Raw genomic sequence first — 19,785 nt, 5'->3', positions numbered from 1 at the left:
ACATGGAATGTGTCAAACACAGCGCTGTGATAAGACGTCGGCTGGATCTGTGTGTGTTTTTTCATGCAGTGCTGGTGATTTAAGGTAACCAAGACAGACTGTAATCCCCGTGGATGTGTTAGATGCACTGTGTGTCTCATCTTTAGCAGGATCACGCTTCTCATAACCCATTTCAACCTTTCATGGAGTGTCCTTCAGGAGACGAGCGGCTGAGCTAATAGAAAGTCATGACAGTTCTCTCAGTGTGTGTTTGTGTATGAAGGAGGCAAACTGAGCCTCTGCTGCTTTCGCATTGGTTCAGGTATTGATTGCACATAAAGGACTTTTTTTATGAGGCATCCTTTTTACTGCCCGTCTTAAAGTAAATGAATTTCCTGAAGGTGCTGCTCCGAGATGCCCAAGAAAAGTGTGTGTGTGTATGTGTGTGTTAGGGTGAGCTACTGAGGTTGTGTTAACACACTGAGCCATAATGACTTATCCTCCTCCCCATTCTGCAGTAGAGAAGAATCTGAGAACCTCATGCCTTAGCAGTGGCATGTTCCAGGCAATCACACATTTCATTACCTTTGATAGTATTTTAGATCCTCATCTTTCTCTTTCAGTCCCCTGGTTTTTTTATTGTAGGTCACTGTTTTGTGTCACAAGACAGTTGCAAAATGGTCAAAGGAAAAATATTTCAGCTACAGGAAAAAGGTCCAGGCCATAGGTTAATAAAGCTGGACTCTCCCTTTGAGAAGTCAGCTGTAGGCTTTTTTAGAGCAGTTCTGAACCTCAGTTCTCAAGCCTGGAGGCTGAGGTGCCATCTCACTCTGCCTGGATTTGAACTTGCCTACAGGCCAGAGAAAAACTGTCTGCATTAAAGAAAATAACCCTCCATACCAGCAGGTGGCAGCAGTCAGTACTTGTCCATCACCTATATATCCTGGTTATATCTATTCAAACCTAAATACTGCAGATTATTGTATACTAAGTGATATTTTGAGCTTTAAATCTGTTCTCAGTGAATGTATTTGGGTAGTTTTTACAGTTTGCTGTCTTTGTCATGTATTTTCTTCAAACTGTATTTCTATTTAATACACTTGTCTGTTTCCTAATCACACCACTTGGGGGTTGAATGATTGGTGGCTCAGGGATCGGTCTGTTTATAGACTCCTCTCTGCTCATCATTGTGCCTGATTAGAATTCTTGAACGCAAACACAAACAAGCTCTCACATGCACACCAAAACTCCCGCACGCTCCTTCTGCCTCAGACGACAAGATGTTTCTCACCACAGCTGCTCTTACAATGTGCACGTTCCCCCCCCCCCCACAATCTGACTCCCTTACAATCTCGTCCAAGTCAGACCGATGACAGCAGCCTTGCTGCAGTTATTTAATTATTTATTTATTTTCTTGTGGTTTTATAGCCCAGGACCACCATCGGGGCCCCATGCTACAAGGCTAAAGCCTCTGGCACTGTTCAGAGGCTTCACCAGTCATTCATTGTGAAAGGAGGGCTCCTACTGTCTCTTCAGTATGACAGGAGCTCCCAGTGAGGGATGTGTCTACTGCAGAAGCTCACAAAGATGTATGGGGGTTAACGTTCTGTTGGATATGCTGCTCTACTGGTGGGAAGGAGGTGGGGGAGGACAGGAGAGAGAACAGCGGTTTTGGGGGAAAGAGATGGAGATATACGGAGAGAGTGACAGATGCAAAATTCAAGGAGGGAGAGGAAAGAGAGGTAACAGCGAGGAGGAGGAGGCGGGGTGAGAGGAGGTGAAGTGGAAAGGAAGATACAGACGTTGGGAAAAACTGACAGATGAAGCAATGGAATGGGAAATGCAAAGGGAGGGATGGGTGGTTAGAGGGTAGGGGTTAGTGAGTGTCTCCTCTGCATTTGGATGCGGGATGAGGCTGGTGGAGCCAGGGCTTCCAGAGGAGGAGAAGCAGAGCTGGGTGGATGAACATGGAAAAGCTTTCACTAAGTCTGGGCTCCCCACCCCCAGAACCCTGTGAGCTTTTAGAGGCCTCCCCAGGGACTCCACCACTTCTGCTGCTGCAGCGGCAGACTGACGGCCTGTCATGAGACACCGAACAGGAGCTCTTCAAGGCAGAGCAGATACACACACACGCACACCTGTGAGCACGCGCACACACATTTACGTATGAGAAGATGCCAGCAGATTTCAGATTTGCCAACCTGCAAACTGCTGGCTGCTATATTTTATATCGTTGTACATTGGTGAGCATGCACCGTAATATTTATTGTTTTTGTTTATGTAGCTGTTTCGGTGTGTCCTTGTTTGTGTTAGTTGTGTGTGTGCGTGTGTGTGCACACATGCTGCCTTGTCATTACCATTCAGGGGGAATGGATGGGGAGGGACAGGGGACACACAGTGCTGACAGACAGACACCAGCCAGTGGAGAACTCTGACACATCATGAATTATGCACGATACAGCTGCACATACACTTCAGTCATGGATATAAATGTACACAGGGGCAGCCATGTAATGTATGCCCTGAACATGCTGCATAGTCAACATGGCACCCCCAGGCTAGTTCTATGGTGAGAGAGAGAGAGAGAGAGAGAGAGGTGGGAAATGCTGAAATATTAGGATTATTTTTCAGTGAATGGGCCTTTTTTTTCTGAGCTTGGAAAAATGAGCATCTGTGGCTCGAAAGGTGTTTCTCAGGCAGCATGACATAATCAATGCATAATATAGAAATATAAACACAGTGACCATGATTATATTTTGCTTTTTATTTGGGTTAATGTTGCAGAGGAGCACACTCTCTGTCCACTGGCCAAAACAGAACATATTTATCCTGCCTTGTTTTCCTTATATAAATCAAAACTAGATTTGTAGACATAGTTTTAAAAGCCTTTATATGAATTCATGGTAATTTAAAGGCACTTAAAATAAAAAAAACGCAGCTTCAAAACTTTAGCTGTCTGCAATTTAATGCACTCATGCTATCTTAGAAACATACATTAAATGGAATGTCTGGAAAACACAATGCTCATAATGATTAGGACACCATGAAGCTGGGAGCTTCCAACCAAGCATCTTAAGCTAATGCACTTAAAAACAGTGCAGCCCTGTGCTCAAATTGAGTTTAAAATTATGCAGATAATTAAAAAAAAGATAAAACAAAAGAATGTCTCTTCACATGAGATTATTACCGTATATTTTATCAATGTATAACATCTGCAATGATAAAGACAAAATACAAGTATCTTGCTTATCGTTCCATCAAAATGTCGTCAACATTGTGATGGCTGCTCTGGAAATCTGGGGTCTATTCTTTGAATAACTCTTTTGTAAAAATCCAGTAAATTGAATCCATCTCATCCTTTCATTTTCCACTTTCTCTGCCTATATGAGTATTTATTCATTTATTATCTCACTGTACTCATTTTGCATAAAACACCACTTTTATACACAGCGCGCATCACCGGCCTTGATCAAAATATAAACACAATCAGTAAATGTAACAAACACTTTAAATAAACCATGTTTCAGCTTAATCTGAAGGTGTTCAGAGGAAGGCCTGATCTATGCATTAGCATCTTCAGCGGCCCGGGAATGTAAGCAAATGTAAAAAGCTTTAAGATGCTTTTCAGAATCAAGGCTTAGAAGTTCCTTCCCAGCCCATAGTCCCTGCATGAAATGATTGGATGCAACATCTGTGACCATCCTCTCCACGTTTAGTTCTTAGATGTGTGTTTATTGACTGAAGTTCTGAACTGTTCCGGTGAGATGAATGGGGAGGTAGCCTTTGTATTTCTTGTATTTTCAGCTCATTATCTTCTCCTTTCAAGCCTCTCTAAGCCTATTAAGATGCTTGGCCACCACTTAAAAATTTTCTGTCACTATGCTGTCAGTTCTGTAACTAATGGCCATCTTCACTGTCCTTGGCTGGCCTCGTGCAAGTTTCTCAAAGGACATGGTGGGCTGCTAAAGGGAGAGGAGCATTTGATCAGTTACTGAGGATGGACACCTCTCATCCTTTCATCTCTCAATTAATCTGCAGTCCCAGGTCCTCCTTTCCACCTTATTCTAAACGAGCGCTGCCAAATCACACGGAGACTAGTTTAGCCTTGAGAATGTTCTTTAAGGACAAGGAGAAAGAGATAAAAGATTTTTATGTTTGGTGTTAATGATGCTGTTTAGATTTGTGACTCCTACACATCGCTGGAGGGTTATGTTCAAGAGCACCATCAAGCAGCAGCGCATTACACCTACACTGTAAATTGATGTTTTATTGGAAGGAAAAAGCTTTTCTGTAGATATCATTTACCAGCACAAGGCATCTTCCACTGAAATATCTGACCTTTTTTTATACGAGATCCAGTATATTTTTATTTTTCCAATGAAATATTCAGGAAGGTTTTTATGTATAATGTGAAAAATGATGGAGGGAGGAGAAAATTTGTTTAGGTCGGACGTGTGTGGGCACTTAAGAAAGGGTAGGATATTTAATGATTAGATGAAGCCTGCTGGGAGAAGACAGGGCGTGATCTGTAACAAGATTTAAAATGTTTTTAAAAAAGGAGTGACCAGTGAGTTCAGAAGAAAACCTTGAAGGCAGTGAAGGGAGGAGCATGGAGTGCTGAGGTCATTCTGGACAGGGATCAGAACAGGGTCGGACAAACTATTTCTTCCCTCACACACTCCAAGTACGTAGACGTTTAGACAACATGAAGGACTAGAACATTTTCAGGAAAAAGCAAATATACCAAAACACACATGACTAAGAAATTAAGTAAACACAGCTGGTGAGGGCGATACACCAGTACAGGTACATAGAGGCAGGCAGATTCCAGAAGTTAGTGAAATTGTTTCTGTTGTATGTGTGCGTACAAAAACATCAGTGCGTCACCACAGCTGAAATCTCTCTTGACAGCTCCCATGATGCATCAGTGTAGCTCTCCTTCCTCCTCTTCACAATTTACCCACAAGACCCGGGGGCCTGCGACTGTTTAAGCTCAAGCGGCTTGTTTAAGCACAATGATTATGTATTCATTATTTATTTAGGCACGGCCTTACAAAGCACTCACTCCATCACCCATAATTAGAGTGTCTTAATTAAGCCCCGCTGATGGCCGGAGCTGTCGTTTAGCAGAGCGCAACCTGCTGCTTCTACCTAAATGACACGTCTCCCAGGGATATGCTGCTACTGTAGCTGCTGCAGCAGGGAGCTGCTGCAGGCACAGGACAGCTGCAGCCCTTTAAAGGGCAACAGAAATTAAAACGCGTGTTTTTCTCTGCAGCTGCTCGCAGATCGGTGCTGTGATTAGAGATTAAAAAAAAAATCCAAATGTTACTGATTTTAACATCCAGCCGAGATGAAAGAAGGGTGCAAAATGAAGCCGACATGGAAGTGCCCAAAACTGCAGTTCCCCCAATGGCCACAACAAACACTGTAAAGATAATGCATCTGCCCCCATGACACTGCAACCACTTTTGTTTTCGCCAGCAGTTACATTTCATTTTTTAAGCGTGGCTGGATAAGGCATAAAAGACGACTGGTAAAAGATAGGCATTAAAAACAGGGTGAGGGGTGACTCATAGAGATGTGGCCATCGAAATACGCACACATGCTCCATTTTAAATGTAAATCAGTCCGTTTTAAATGTCATAAATGAGTTATGTTACGTGCCTGTGAAGAGAGGCTGCAAATGGCACCTGTGGCTGAAAACACCTTTTGTAACAGATGAACCTAAACAGTAAAGGTAATACACTCCCAGGCCTCGAGGGGCGCCCTCATCAGACAATCACTTGCAGGTTTCTCATTATAGGAAAGGCCACATTTCACCGTGCACATCATATTTTGATGTATTCTTGATTATATTATGTTGTGTACTATAAAGGTTTTTTCAATACCTTTAAAATAAAAAGCAGGTGACAAATCGTGATTTCATCTGTACTTTAAACAGTGAGTGGATTACATGCCGGGTGAGATGGCGTTCTCTCTGTGCTCACAGCTACCGATTGTTCACAAGCCTTGTTTCCAATTTGCCATTATTACTCATCCACTCTCCCACTCAAGTGCTTGCAGATATGGATTTGCGTTCCAGTGTCTGTTTCATCTTCAGGAACTCGGTGTATAACTCAGTTTGCCAAGGGTTCCATGATGATTGATTGATTATTTGCTCTTTTACTTAATGACGACTGAGGACCGGCGACAATCACTCAGTTACACTGAGCTGCACATGAAGGAACGAGGGATCCATTTCTCACCTTACCGCACTGTCATGTGCAGGCTAATAATAGCTTTGTATACTTTATTTTCGATTGCTGAAGTCTTTTCTCCGCTGTCATTGTAAACATGTTCTGATATGACAAATTCGGCTCCTTTTAAAATCCACTTATGTTCCAGTGGAGTGTGAATCAGCTCAGAGTTGGAATTGATTAATCCTCACATTGCTTATTTGGTTTAGACCTCCAGGGAAATGATACAGTACATGTGGCAGCATTAACCAGTTTCACACTCAGCAATGCGCCACGGCAGAACGGTATCTCTACCTGTCAATCAAAGTCAAACCAAAGAATAGTGAAAGAAGGGCATTGTTCCTGTCCAGGATCAGTATAGGCAGCAAGGACAAAGTGCAGAGATTGATCAGGAACAGGGGCAATAAGAGGGAGAGATGAAGAGAAGACGAACTCTAAACTCTTCATTTTCCTCCACAAAAAGGGAAGAAACTAATGAGAGCACCTCAGCCTCAGTTCCAGACAGACACACAGACAGATGAAGGACAGGAGCACATGGAAAGGTGAAGACAGAGGGTTGAATAAAAGCAGAAGGAAGTGGGGGTTCATGGCGGAGTGGCATAACAAGCCCAGGAGGGTGAATAGGAAGAGACTGTCCGCATGTTGCGCACTTTGTCCTCCGAGAGCTGCCTTAATAGAGCCCTTGTTTCCAGCCTGCCACTCAGGATAACGAGTAGGATAACTGCAGTCTGGCTCATCCTCTGTCTTTGCTCTCCTCTTTCTACCTCTTCCTCTGACTCCTCCTCATTGCCTTCCTCCTCATCAGGCCCATCCCTCATTTTCCATTCAGTAAAGACGACTCTGAAATAACTGCTCTGCTGCAGCCTTGACCTCTCTCCAGGAGACAGAGACAGAAAGCCAGATTTTATTTTGTTTGTGTAGTCAGTTTTTTTTCCAAACAGCCAAAAAGAAGAAAAACATGATGTGCTTTAACAAGTGAAAATACTGCGCCATCCATCTGTGACTCAACAAAGGAGAAGCCTTGTGATTCAGTGGAGGTGGCTCTTCTCGTCAGCGCCCTTGTCTGACTGTCAATCGTTGATGGTTTAATTACAGCGATCTCCCATTATCATTTACACGCGATGATGAAAGAGAAGCTGAGACTTTTGTACGGCTGTTGTATCCTCGCCGTGTGCCTCACACAGTCAGTTGTGTTGAGCCCAAGGTGCGACAACAGCGAGTTTCACTGTGTCCTAAAATGCTCTACAGCACTTTAAAGTTGATTTGACAGCAGGCTCAGAATGGTCGCACCATAATTGCAGCTGACAGGTTTGCTCAGATAAAGAGAAAATGACAAATCCTTTGTTGAGGGTGTCACCTTCTGTTGTTACACACAGACAGTCGAGCGTTTAAAACACCTGAATGAAACCGTCTGAAAATAAACCATTTGCATATTTTTAGACTTTACTTCACCGTCGGTGTTATAAATAGTATCTGACTGCTCAGATGAACTGCTTCATGCAGCCATATTGGGGATGAAGAAGAGGATGATTGGAACAAATTCAGCTTGATTTTTTTTTTTTTCTACTGGCAACACACCTCATCTCTCTTTAAAAGCTCCCTGTGCTTTTATCACACAGGCAACAAAGAGCATTGGATATTTCTCTTCAGAGTGGGGAGAATATATATCAATTTTCAAAGATAGACTAGTTATGCTATTTGCTGTGTGCTCGTGATTTTTAAGCAGTGTCCTTTTAACCCAGCTTTGCTGTCCTGAGGGGAGAAAACGAGGTGTTCTGCTCACACCAAACTGATGTAATTAAGGAAATGTGGGCTTTAAAGGCTTTCATGCTGTAAGAACGAGAAACCAGCCAAAAAAAAAAGAGGAATATACAGTTCATTTTTTTTTTCAGCAAACCTGCAGCTGACTCAGACAAATGCGGGTAGTTTTTAAATAGATAAAGCCCTAATCTGTGGGACATTTGATCAACGCTTAATCTGCTGCAGAAATTCTATTAAAAGGCTGAGGGCTCATTAGCCAATAGATCTTAATCCCATTACTGCCTGGGTGGTGGGGGACTGTGAGCCCGTCTGTCTCTCCCTCTGTGGGGGATACTGTTGCAGGCAGTCGTGGAGAAGGTCATACACGGCACACTGCCATTTTCATAATGAGAGCGGAGCATTATGCATCATGCACAATCATAAAAAAGCCATCACTGGCTATGCAGACACATTTAATCACGATGCATGTCTGGACCTAACATATTTAGCCCTACTGTGTAATAACAGGCTTTATTTCCTCTCATGTGGGTCTGGCCCTCAGTTTAATTAAATGTTAGCTGAAATATCAGAGTAATCTGTCTCTCTGTGTGTATTATGCTCATTGTTGGAAATCGCATCGGTTCGGGTGGTGTTTGCAGGGTTGCTAGTTGTGATAAAAGGGTTGGATGTTGGCCTGCTGTAAGCAGAAAGGGGAGTGAGAGAGTGAAAGAGGGAAACAGAATAAATGAAACAAGCAGAGAATGACAGGAAAATTCACAGAGGGAAAAGTCAGTGCGTGTAATCTCAGCCTTGTATTAAAGACAAGAGCTGAAGGAGGAGGCGGGGAGTCAAGGATATTTGGTGGAGTGGAGCTCTGTGAAAACAAACATCAGCTCCATCTATTGACCCACCCACAGGCTGTGTTAGATGCTGTGTCAAAGCCCTTGTCTGAGCCTCCAAGTCCATCACATATAGAAACTCCTTGTGTTCAGGCAACGTTAAAAAAAGTCTGCACACCTTGGAATGTATGTGTTTACCCGCATGCTTTGGGAGGATGAGACTTCAAAATACGCTTACCTCTGAAAAAAACTCGTTATATTTGATCCATTGACTGCTGTGTTTTATTCTTTTATTGATGATGTATTGATTTACAGCTCTGCTCTGCTCTTCCCTTCAGATATTGATGAGTGTGCGGATGGCTTTGTCGAGTGTGATAGTAAATCCACTTGTGTCAACTTGCCCGGCTGGTACCACTGTGAGTGCCGTGATGGCTACCATGACAACGGCTTGTTTTCTGCCAATGGGGAATCATGTGTAGGTGAGTGGCCCATCTTCACTTTCTCTTAAACAAACAAAAAAAACATGATGAAAAGATTATGCTGTTCCTTCTAATGTTAGGACTTACATGTTGCACACACAAAATATGAAGTGTGTAGAGTTTACATTTCATGCCTTAGCCTCAGATTTTAGATCTCAGTGATGTTTAAATTCTGCTTCCTGCATCTCACCATTCCAGGAATATGACCTTGTTTGCATCGTGAAGCTCCACAAAGCCCCATTAATTGACAGCCCATTAATTTTCCATTGAATGGCTTTTAATTTTACATCTCACTTTTTATTAGAGCTTCAAGGGTCCTCCCTCTAATTTATAGCTGCACTGTAGATGCCAAGTGTGAGTTCAAATATATAAGTCGACCAAAATCAGAAAGTCATGGATATCTTTGTGTGGCTATAGTTGTGTGATTCAGTAGGTTTGTCATTATAAGTGTGTTTTCCTCCCAAAAATGTCACTTTTTTTGCTTTTTTTTTGTTGCTTTTTTTTGCAGCCTGTTCATTTTCTGGAACATTCTCTCTGATGCAGCCTGTCAGAAGAAATGTCGGCTGTCAAAATGGAAACCCTCAATCTTCAACAACATAGAAGCGTTGCCTGTAACAATAGTGCTAGCGCTGCTCCACTCGTTGACCCGATCTCAGCTGTCAGTTTGAGTTGGGAGGCAACAAAAAAAAAGCACATTCAAGCCAATCTCAAAAAAAAGAAACCTACCTGCCTGCACCTCAAAAAGCAAAGTTATAATTTGACCAAAAAAAAAAGTAGGTTTCTGGGTCACATTATGTGCTGTGTTTCCATCAAGATTTTAAAAAAGTTCTGCAGTTTGCGGTTATTTTCCAGAAGCCTGATACTGTTTTTCACAAAACATGGCTGCTCCCCGAAACACATCACAGAAAAAAAACATTTCAAGAAAAGCTCCTCCACCTTGTCGTGCTGTTATTAAAGCAACTGGCCGTGTACACTGCACAGAGCATATGTATGACGTCATCTTTTTGTGCTTCCCTGCAGATATTAATGAATGCAAGACCGGGAGGAACACCTGTGCCAACGACACAGTGTGCTTTAACCTGGAGGGAGGCTATGACTGTCGCTGCCCCCACGGGCACAACTGCACCGGCGACTGTATCCATGACAACAAGGTCAAGCACAGCGGGCAGATCTGGGTGCTGGACAGTGATAGGTGCTCAGTCTGCTCCTGCCAGGTAATAAACAGAGCTCGATGGACACGGAGAGAACACAGAGACGAGGCAGAGGCAGACGTTGCTGAAACAGACAGAAGCAGATAAGCGGAAAAGATGGATAGACAGAAAAATAAGGGAGACAGAGGAAATGTGTCCACTGCGATATATCCATCTTTTTTACTGTATGTATATCCAGCTGATGGAGGAGAGACTTCTCCAGTCTCTCTTTATTCACAAAGCATAGCAAAACCAGTGTAAACCTGTTCAACGTAAATGATGTCCCCTACTGGGCCAGTCATCAAATGTTAGCTTGTTGTGTATTGCTGCTGCGCTTCCATCAGTCAGTGACATTTAAAATATCTGAAGTGTGTGTGAACCAATGGCCTCCCACTTGTAGGGGGAATAATGGTCATGGCAGCAGCAAAGTTTTGAAATGTCAGTGTGCACATTTGTTTGGATTTGCCCCAAATTTTTGTCCCAAGCAACTTAAAAAAAAAAAAAAAAAAAATTCATGTTATTCCACCCTCTCTATGGAAAACATGTAAACGGCAGTGTGCACTCAGTCATGGTAAATGATTAAGTAGACTGTGTAACTGCATGCTTTAAGTAGAACTGATCAATATTTTATATTACCAATGGGTCAAATGAGTTTAAGAAAGACAAAACAGCTGTCTGTCTCCTCTGGGTTTATATTGATAAGAGCCTTGCTTCAACCTTCTGATGTACACAATGTTCCTAACAATCTAACAAAGAAATCATATTTTCTTCCCATGGACCTAAATATCGCTGCAGAATGAGGTTGTGGTCAAAAAACAGCTGTTTCACTTTGCTCTCTGTGCTCCTGCCTGTTAAGACCGTGTTCACACTGGGGAAATCAATCCGGCTAGAGCGGGATTCGGGCCGCATCTGGATATATACAGATTTTCTGAGTCTGAACAACGTGAATCCGGATATAATTGGATTGATTTAAATGGCTTACATCTGGCTCAGGTCTGAACACAAATGTGGCTAGCAGATCCCCCCTAGCGATGTCATACTTCCTGGTTCACGGGGACAGTGTCCGGGTTGCATCCAAAAGCCGTATGTAAACAGTAAGCATGATGCATGCGCGCACGGCCCTATCGCAGCCTGAACAGACTCTGTATTTTACGAGGCGCCACCTAGCGGTTTGGAGGACAACAAAGAAGCCGGGTTAAGCTGGATTGAGCGCGGACACGCGTGTGTGATAGCCAGATTTGAAAATTGGTCTGAATGTATCCAGTTTACAGGCTATCCGAATTCAATCCTACTCTAGCTGGATTGAATTTCTCCAGTGTGAACAGGGCCTAAAAGTCTAGAGATTGCAACACTGTCATCTACCTAAACGGCAGAGCGTTTAGCAGCTGACAGTAGAGTGTTCAGAGTCGTGGTTGGTGTATACAGGTGGTGCGATGGTGCTGCTCACAGTGACACTGGTGCTACAGTGACAACGAGTAATTTCTTAAAGTTCATGAGCTATATGAATTGCTTTGTAAAGGTCTGTCTTTGTGACTCAGGCTTTTTTAACAGTTCTTTTGATTGATTTCTGACACCAGAGTGTTTCGGCATCTGGGAACAGTTGATCCAGAAAGCTCATTCTTCACCCTGACACATTTTTCCTTCATGATTATCAGGTCACACAGAAGTCATACTTTGCATTTGAGTGTTTCACTGAACCTAATGCCAAGTGTCTGGCAGTAGTGGAAGGTGATTATAGTGGATTAGTGTCGGTAGTGAATGATCAAGCAGCAAATTATTCATTTGATTACAATGGACCAGAGCAGAAATGGCCCCCTAATTAAATGAGTCATATTAATTGATTTGAGAAATTGAAGAGCTGCCTGTCAAAATTAGTTTTATTGAGCAGTTCAAGGAGCAGAGGAGTAAACATGTTATTGTTTTTGTGGCGGGTGGACACAGCTGGATATTAGATTTGGTGGCGGTGGTGGGGGGGGGGGGGGTGAAAACCAAGGTCAAACAACAGGTGGAAGACAAAGTCTGGGATGTGTCCAGACAGAGGTCATGCAATATGCAAATAGTTCATTGTTTCAACCTGTGTGAGGAGCCAGAACACATCAGTGCTGTTTGCAGCAGGGTGCTAATTTGTAAAACGTGTGGAAAAGACTTCTCATATTATATTGATTAATTTAATCTTTAAGAAAAATATTAACATGTACAGGCTTAAACTATGGGATAGTCAGGATTAAAATTAAAAAGATGAGAATTGTATTAGAGATTACAAATGACCCTTGATGAGTGCGGTTGGGGTCAGTTTATATTGAGTGTGTTGATCAGTTGTGAGGGCTTATGACTCTCTACACCGAGTGTTATGGAGAGTCAATATAAAGTTAATGAGAATCAACCTAAAGGCTACACATGCTCCCTCTTGCCGTGTCAATGGAGTTGCCGTTAATGATTATTTTCCTCATCACTTCATCTGTAATTTGTTTTGATTAATAAATCCTTAAACTGCTCAGAAATTGTCATAAAAATATTTTAAAATATCAGCACAGTTTCTCACAGCCTGAATTATTCAAATGTTTTTTCTTCCCATGAGTCTTAAAATGCAAAAAAGCGGGACATCAAGAAGCAGCTGGAACCAAAACATTTGTTGCTGAATAATTTTCTGATTGTTTAAACAGTCACTTAATCAGCTAATTGTTTTTACATTACAACTGGAATCAACGTTTCTGGTATTGTTTCTGTTGAAGTGGCAGCAGCACATAACAGTTTGATGAAGGTAATGAGTTGCAGTTTGAAGGCACGTTCAGTCACTGAGACAAGACATCCAAGTAGCACATCTTCAAACAAGAGCTCCAAGAGCATCAGTATTCATGAAACACATTTCAATCAGCTGTTCGCCGCCTACAGTACGAGATGAATACCCATAAAAACACTGCTTCACAAACAGCAGTAGCTCACATTACATTATTTACTATGAGCATATATGTTTAAAGATGCCATCAAACGATGTGTTTGTGTTGCGCTTGCATGTGTAGCTGAAGGTTTGATGTTTGTGCTCCGTGCTCAGGCCGGCCAGGTGATGTGCCGCAGGATGGTGTGCGACTGCGACAACCCCAACGCCGACCTGTTCTGCTGCCCCGAGTGCGACCCTCGCCTGAGCAGCCAGTGCCTGCACCAGAATGGCCTGCTCACCTACGGCAGCGGCGACACTTGGGTGGAGAACTGCCAGCAGTGCCAGTGCCTGGTGAGTGCAGACGGATAAATGGACCCCGACGTGCATGTGTTAATGAAATTTACACCGCACGTGGTGCACTGTGGAGCTTTTATCTGAAGTCAGTTAGGGTGATAGTGAAAACAACATAAGCATTCGTTGCTGTGCCGCAGTGCCCACACACACCAAATGTAACAAATACTCCAGTCTCCATGGAAATGCTCATGAATGAGAGATGTGCTCTCTAAAGAAAGTCAAGGAGAGATGTTTTGTGGCAAGAGAGGGGGAGTGATTAAGAGGTGAATAAGGAGGTTGCAGAAAGGAGAAAATAAAGATTGGTTTTCAAAGAGAGCGGGTGATCATGGAGATTTTAAAGAATTCAAAGAACCCTCTGCGCCGTTGTCTGCTGTGATGGAATTACACATTTTATTGAAGGATACTGCCAAGGTTGAGAGAATGTGTTTGCCTCTGGAGTGGGAGGATGCAGCAGTAAGGCTGCGTTGATTGATGAGTGTTTGTAGTGTGTGTGTGTGTTTCTGATAGTTTCTAGTGTCCTCTATGTGCAGTCCTATTCCTCACACTAAACTAACACGGTTTGTCCGCCGCATGAATCTTTCACAGTCAGATGTATGCACTGTTTACTTTTTTCTTCACGTTTTCCGCTGTGTTGACCTTTTCCAAGGTTTGCACAGTGCTGCTGTCTGAGCAGCAGGGAAGCCGTTTCTAAGTGTTTCCCAATAAATCTGACAAAAACAATAAATCACTCCTGGGAGGCGCCTCTCTCGTACCACATGGCCACATATGCATATTAAATGCAAATGACACGCTTTAGATTCTACCCCACTGTCTTGACCTAACATGCTGTACCGCTCACTCCCACACCAGTATCACTTCTTCTGCTGAATGAGTCACAAATCATCTCTCCTCTGGATCTCAGACGAGCTCTCACAGCTGGGTTTTTTATCCGCTCTTTGTTGCTTTTAAAGATCAGTCCGACTTGTAGCTAAGATGCTGTAAGTTGGTTCCAGCCTGACAGATTTATGGTCTCCAGTAACAACAGCAATGTCATTTCCTCCCTTCCATCCTCCCTCCCTCTCTCCCTCCCTCCCTCCCGGTCACTGTAATGCTGTCCTGATGCCCGGTCCTGAGGGCTGCGTTTGAGATTTCTTACAGCGAGCCATTATTGAAGAGCCTGAAAATCTCTGCTCAGCTGAGAGGCAGCACAGTTGGCTGAAAATAGGTCTGCTCGGCTTCGCCGTGCTGAGGCTGTAGCCACTTATATATGTTGACACAAGCAGATACAATACGTTTGAGAATGCTGGCACACCTGAGGAGCACACACACATGCAGTGTATGTACGTATGTATAGGCGCCCCTATCAACAACACATATTGTGCATATGTCCGCACATATACAATGCATTCAGGTACAGATGTACACGCAAAGCGAAGCAGCACTGGTGAAAAAAAAGTAAGGGAGAAGGCTGCTTCTGTGACACCGTACAGGGGCTCCGATAGCGTGACAGGGACGTGAAATGAACCTTGAATGCTGCTACACTTAGCAGAATCATGGCTGTCCGGGCTCAGCAGGGGCCTTAAAATACACAGTGAGGACAAGCAGATGGGCAGAACGTTCTCCCAAGACCAAGATCCTTCTCTGCTAACTGTGCAATCAAGGATGTGGCCTTTTGCAAACTTCGTACACACACACACACACACACACGTGTGGTTCGCTATCTTGTTAAATCACCAGAATATCAAAGAAGCATTGATTTCCATAACCATACATGTAGATTGCACTTTAGGTCAAAGCATGGGAGGAAAAAAAAAATGATTGCAGGCTGATTCTCTGGCTCAGATAAATGTCACCAGTTTTAATCTGCTGGAGGCCTTTTGTAACATTCACTCTTACACACATCTGTCCATGTAAAAGCATAAGAGATTAAACTGAGATGAGATGCCGCTGAATAAAAAGCCAGATTAAAATAATAACTTACTGGAAAAAAAAAATAAAAAATCAAAGCCCGGCTTCAGTTTTGGTTCAATAAAGTTTTTATGCCACACTGTTCCGCATGAAAGGCAAATAAAAGCTCATTGTATTGCAAATCTCTGCCTCCTTTGTGATCATAGACCACATCTGCATAAGCAGACAAAAACAGATGACAGTGGCACTGAGGAGCAGATACCTGAGGCTACATTCAGCCCCATCCTCTGGCTGCCACTCGGCGGGTTTCCCCCACATCAAATGTTTACACACTCTACAGAGGCAGGGAGTGGGCATTAGCGCTGTGTGAGTCTGTGCGTCTTTATAGCCAGCCTAATTTACTACAACATTTCTGAAACGCTGAGCCAGGCGATTTTCAGTGATATTAAATATCCCCGCTGGGACGCCTGCATCAAGCCTCTTGTAACTTTTATATGTGTGTGTGTGTATCTGCGGGTCTGTTTAATCATATACAGCCTGAACTCATATTTCACTTCACGAGGAGGTGTGCAGCAGAAACACTCATGATGACAGCATATAAACAGAAGTGGGTCAGGCCAGAATGATGTAGCGTACAGTTGGGTTAGTATTTGCAAAGACGGCCAGAATATATGACCTGCTTTCTGAGGGCAGTGGAAAAATTGGCTGCAGAGAAAAATCCAATAAGGCTTTCTGTGCAGTTTGCTGTGAGATAAATATGGGAACAATAATAAGACTAGAACAAGTCAATTAAAAAGCTGGAGCACTTTACTTCTACAGTGTGGAAAAACCTGCTGACTGTGGAGCAGGAAGATTGCTCTGCTCATCTGGATTTTCTTGGTGCCTTTTTTTTTTCTTCAAGCGGAGACGGTCCCTCCAGCATACAAATACATAACGTCAGGAGAAATATGTGTGGTTGCATGAGTAACTTGTTTAGGCTTTGAAAACTTACAAAATGTGAGGCTGAGATTATTCTGAGTTTTCTTCCCGTCTCAAATGTCTCCGCAGCAGGGGCAGGTGGACTGCTGGCCTCTGCCGTGCCCCCCTGTGGACTGCGAGTTTACTGTGGTGCCCGAGGGCGAGTGCTGTCCCCGCTGTGTCACTGACCCCTGCCAGGCCGACACCATCCGCAACGACATCACCAAGACGTGCACAGACGAGCACAACATCTCACGCTTCAGCGGCTCCTCCTGGATTAAACACGGCACAGAGTGCACCCTGTGCCAGTGCAAGGTAAGCCGGCGGCATCGAAACGGCAAATTACAGTCCGCCTAGTTCAGCGGGCACACGCGGCACCAAAGAAAAAAAAAAGGTGTGGAAAGTGAGAAGCCTTTGTGCTTTTTTCTTTTCTTCTTCTTTTTTTTTTAAGAATGAGGGTACGTCCAGCTTCTGCACTGAAGGTAATTTGTGCACCTGTAACACCTCAGGGTGGTATTCATTACACACGGGGTGTATACAGCTGCTGGTGTCCTGATTCTGACTGACAGACTGAAATATTTTTGAATTGCAGTAATTGAGTAGAGCCACAAATGGAGCCGTACATTAGTGGACTGAGGAACGGCCAAGCTGTGAACAGAGATACACATAGTGGCTGTGGAGAGCCAAAAATATGATATCCATACGTTAAGAAGGAGGCAGCTGCTGTTTTTTGTAGCTCAATAGAGTGGAGAAGTAACAAGATTTAATGTAAAATGTCTGATTATTTAGTTTTTATTTATTAATCACTACATATACTGTGAAGGTAAAAGTTAGATTTTCAGTAAATATACTTATATATATATATATATATATGCTAATCAAACGAACAGATGTATGACCAACGGGTCGCTAAGGTCAGCTCCACACTGACCACACCGGGCACCTTCAGGCGCTTCTTTTCTGTTTGCAATCACACCTGCAATAGAGGATGTTATAGCCTTCAGCTGATGTAGCATTACAGAAAGTGCACAACATAAGGCAACACTGCATGGCTGTACCTACCCTCAAGAAGGAGAGAAGAAGGCCGTACAAACAGCGTTCTAAGAACAGTAACCTCGGTTCCTTCAGTGTAAATAAAATGTAAATAAATAACGAGGAACTAACTCCAAACAGAACTGCACTAAAGTTCCCGTCTGAGCCCTCTAACAGCTCCCAGACCTTAAACAGGACTACCATCTCTACAGCATATTATCCTGGTTATAACACAACCAAGCACATGAAATTATCTATGTACATTTACATGGCTGGAAAAAAAACAAGACTGCAGAATCAACCAATCAGTCTCCAGTATTTCACACGGCTGTGTAATGACCCTGTTTTCACAAATGTTGAGCTGCTCTTTTAAATAAAAGTGAAGAGACATATTGGCCAAAGAGAAACTGAGAAAGCATCTGTCTCTGCTGGGAGTCACAGCGTGCCTCCTCTGCACTGCGTTGAACACGTTTGATCATTCAGCTCTCAGAATGTATGGAGGTGCAGATACACTTAGATCAGTCAGGTAATCAGGCGGGGAAGCCGTTCTCCACAGGTTGTTGTATGGTGGCTCTGTGTGAGTAAATGTCAGCAGCGTCCTCGTCACTGTGAAATGTATGACTAGTTTAAGCCTAATCCAGCAAGGCCTGCCAGAATTTCTGGGATTAAATCTTCTCTTTCTGCTTGGCTGTCAGTGATGTCTTAATTAATGAGTAATACGTTACATAGAGTGCCTAAGTCACGCCACTCCTGGTGGACCAGTAGTAGTATTGCAACAAACTGTGGCGTCATATTTATCTTGTAAATAGGCACTCATCACACGTGCAAACCAGGATTAAAGGTCCCTGTGGACGGGACCCAAGGGCCCTCTTGGTCCTTTTAGGACTCTGCAACCTCAAAATGACAATTTTACCCTGAGCATCATCCCGTCAGAGAATAAAACAGCAACACATGAGTGAGTTTATTGTCCCTTAACTCTGTCTTCACTGGTTCTGTACGTGGATATAATTCATAGAAAAAGGGAAACATTGTTAAAATCTAACACCTGAGTGAGAGAACATGGACGCTCCACGATAAAGGAATGTGGAGCCTTTGCATGACTCCTGATTAATGATTCATACAGTTCTCTGTGCTCGCCACCTTTTCATGATCCAGAGAATTAAGTCCCAAAAGTTTCAAGCAGAAAGACTTTTCACATTTGTATTCTCAGTAGAAAATCGCTGCCTCGGATCAGTCGGTGCAGAAATGACACCCAGAGGAACTCTAAATGCCAAACTGAGTGTGCATGCAGCAGCAGCAGTGGCGGCGGCAGCAGCAGCAGCGCCACCTGAAAAGAGTATCAGCTGGCTCGCAGAGAGCGTTTGCCCGAGGTTAAAGCATGAGGATAATCCACTCATGTTTCTCTGCCTTCTCTTTCTTTGCAGAATGGACACATCTGTTGCTCAGTGGACCCCATGTGCCTTTAGTCCCAGCAGATCTGAAGGCACCTGTACAGTGTTCTCCATGATTCAAAAAGAAAGAAAGAAAAAAAAAAGTAACACCACCCCGTGTCTCTTCACCGTCTCCTCCTCTTCCTCCTCCTCCCGGCGTGGGTCAGACAGTGTTTGTGTTGTCAGGATTGGTGAACCAGATACACAGAGGTTAACGATCAGGATAATCCAAACAGACACAGTGGCTCTTCAGGTACTTCCTCCTCTGCTTATCTACACTTTATAGCTCATGTTGTTTATTCAGGGCGCTCCGTCCATCTGCTGCCCGGTTGAGCATTAATAGTGTTGTGCAAACACTCTGTGACCCACGCCTGCCTCCTCAGCTCCTTTATACCAAATGCAAACCTATATCATACCAAACAGATGATGGACTGCAGTTTCCTCCGACACACTCACTTTGTTCTGTCTCACCACTTGAAGTGTGAACCTGTAAGGACCCCCCCCCCCAACCATCACCACATAAATCTGTAAGATATTACTGTTCCTGGCATGACTGTGCTTGATGTCCCAACATTTTTGCTGATTTCTAAATTCTCAATGATGATACCTTAGATAGTTAGCCAGTTAGCATAAGGTTCTGTTGCCACATTTACAAGTCGTCGATATTATGTGGTGCTTTGTAGCATTTTTTGTTCCATTTCTCTTTTTCGTAATTTTGATTTTCAAGCTTGTTATTGTGTAATAGTGAAATAAAGTATTTCCATTTACATTTACTTCATGT

General features: G+C 43.3%; 1 protein-coding gene across 1 annotated transcript in view; it reads left to right on the top strand.

The window, feature by feature from the left end:
- Positions 1-19,570, top strand: part of nell2a (neural EGFL like 2a) — a 64,066-nt gene extending 44,496 nt beyond the window's left edge. The window contains exons 16-20 of the mRNA XM_028431036.1: positions 9,136-9,276; positions 10,297-10,490; positions 13,519-13,695; positions 16,633-16,857; positions 18,999-19,570. Coding sequence (XP_028286837.1) covers positions 9,136-9,276; positions 10,297-10,490; positions 13,519-13,695; positions 16,633-16,857; positions 18,999-19,040 — 779 coding nt within the window. The 3' untranslated portion in view covers positions 19,041-19,570. The remainder of the gene's footprint in view (positions 1-9,135; positions 9,277-10,296; positions 10,491-13,518; positions 13,696-16,632; positions 16,858-18,998) is intronic.
- Positions 19,571-19,785: the final 215 nt, after the last annotated feature.

This window comes from Parambassis ranga, chromosome 19, assembly GCF_900634625.1.
Source record: "Parambassis ranga chromosome 19, fParRan2.1, whole genome shotgun sequence".
Lineage (NCBI taxonomy): Eukaryota > Metazoa > Chordata > Actinopteri > Ambassidae > Parambassis > Parambassis ranga.
The sequence above is the reverse complement of the archived record's forward strand: the minus strand, read 5'-3'. Positions and strand labels throughout refer to the sequence as shown.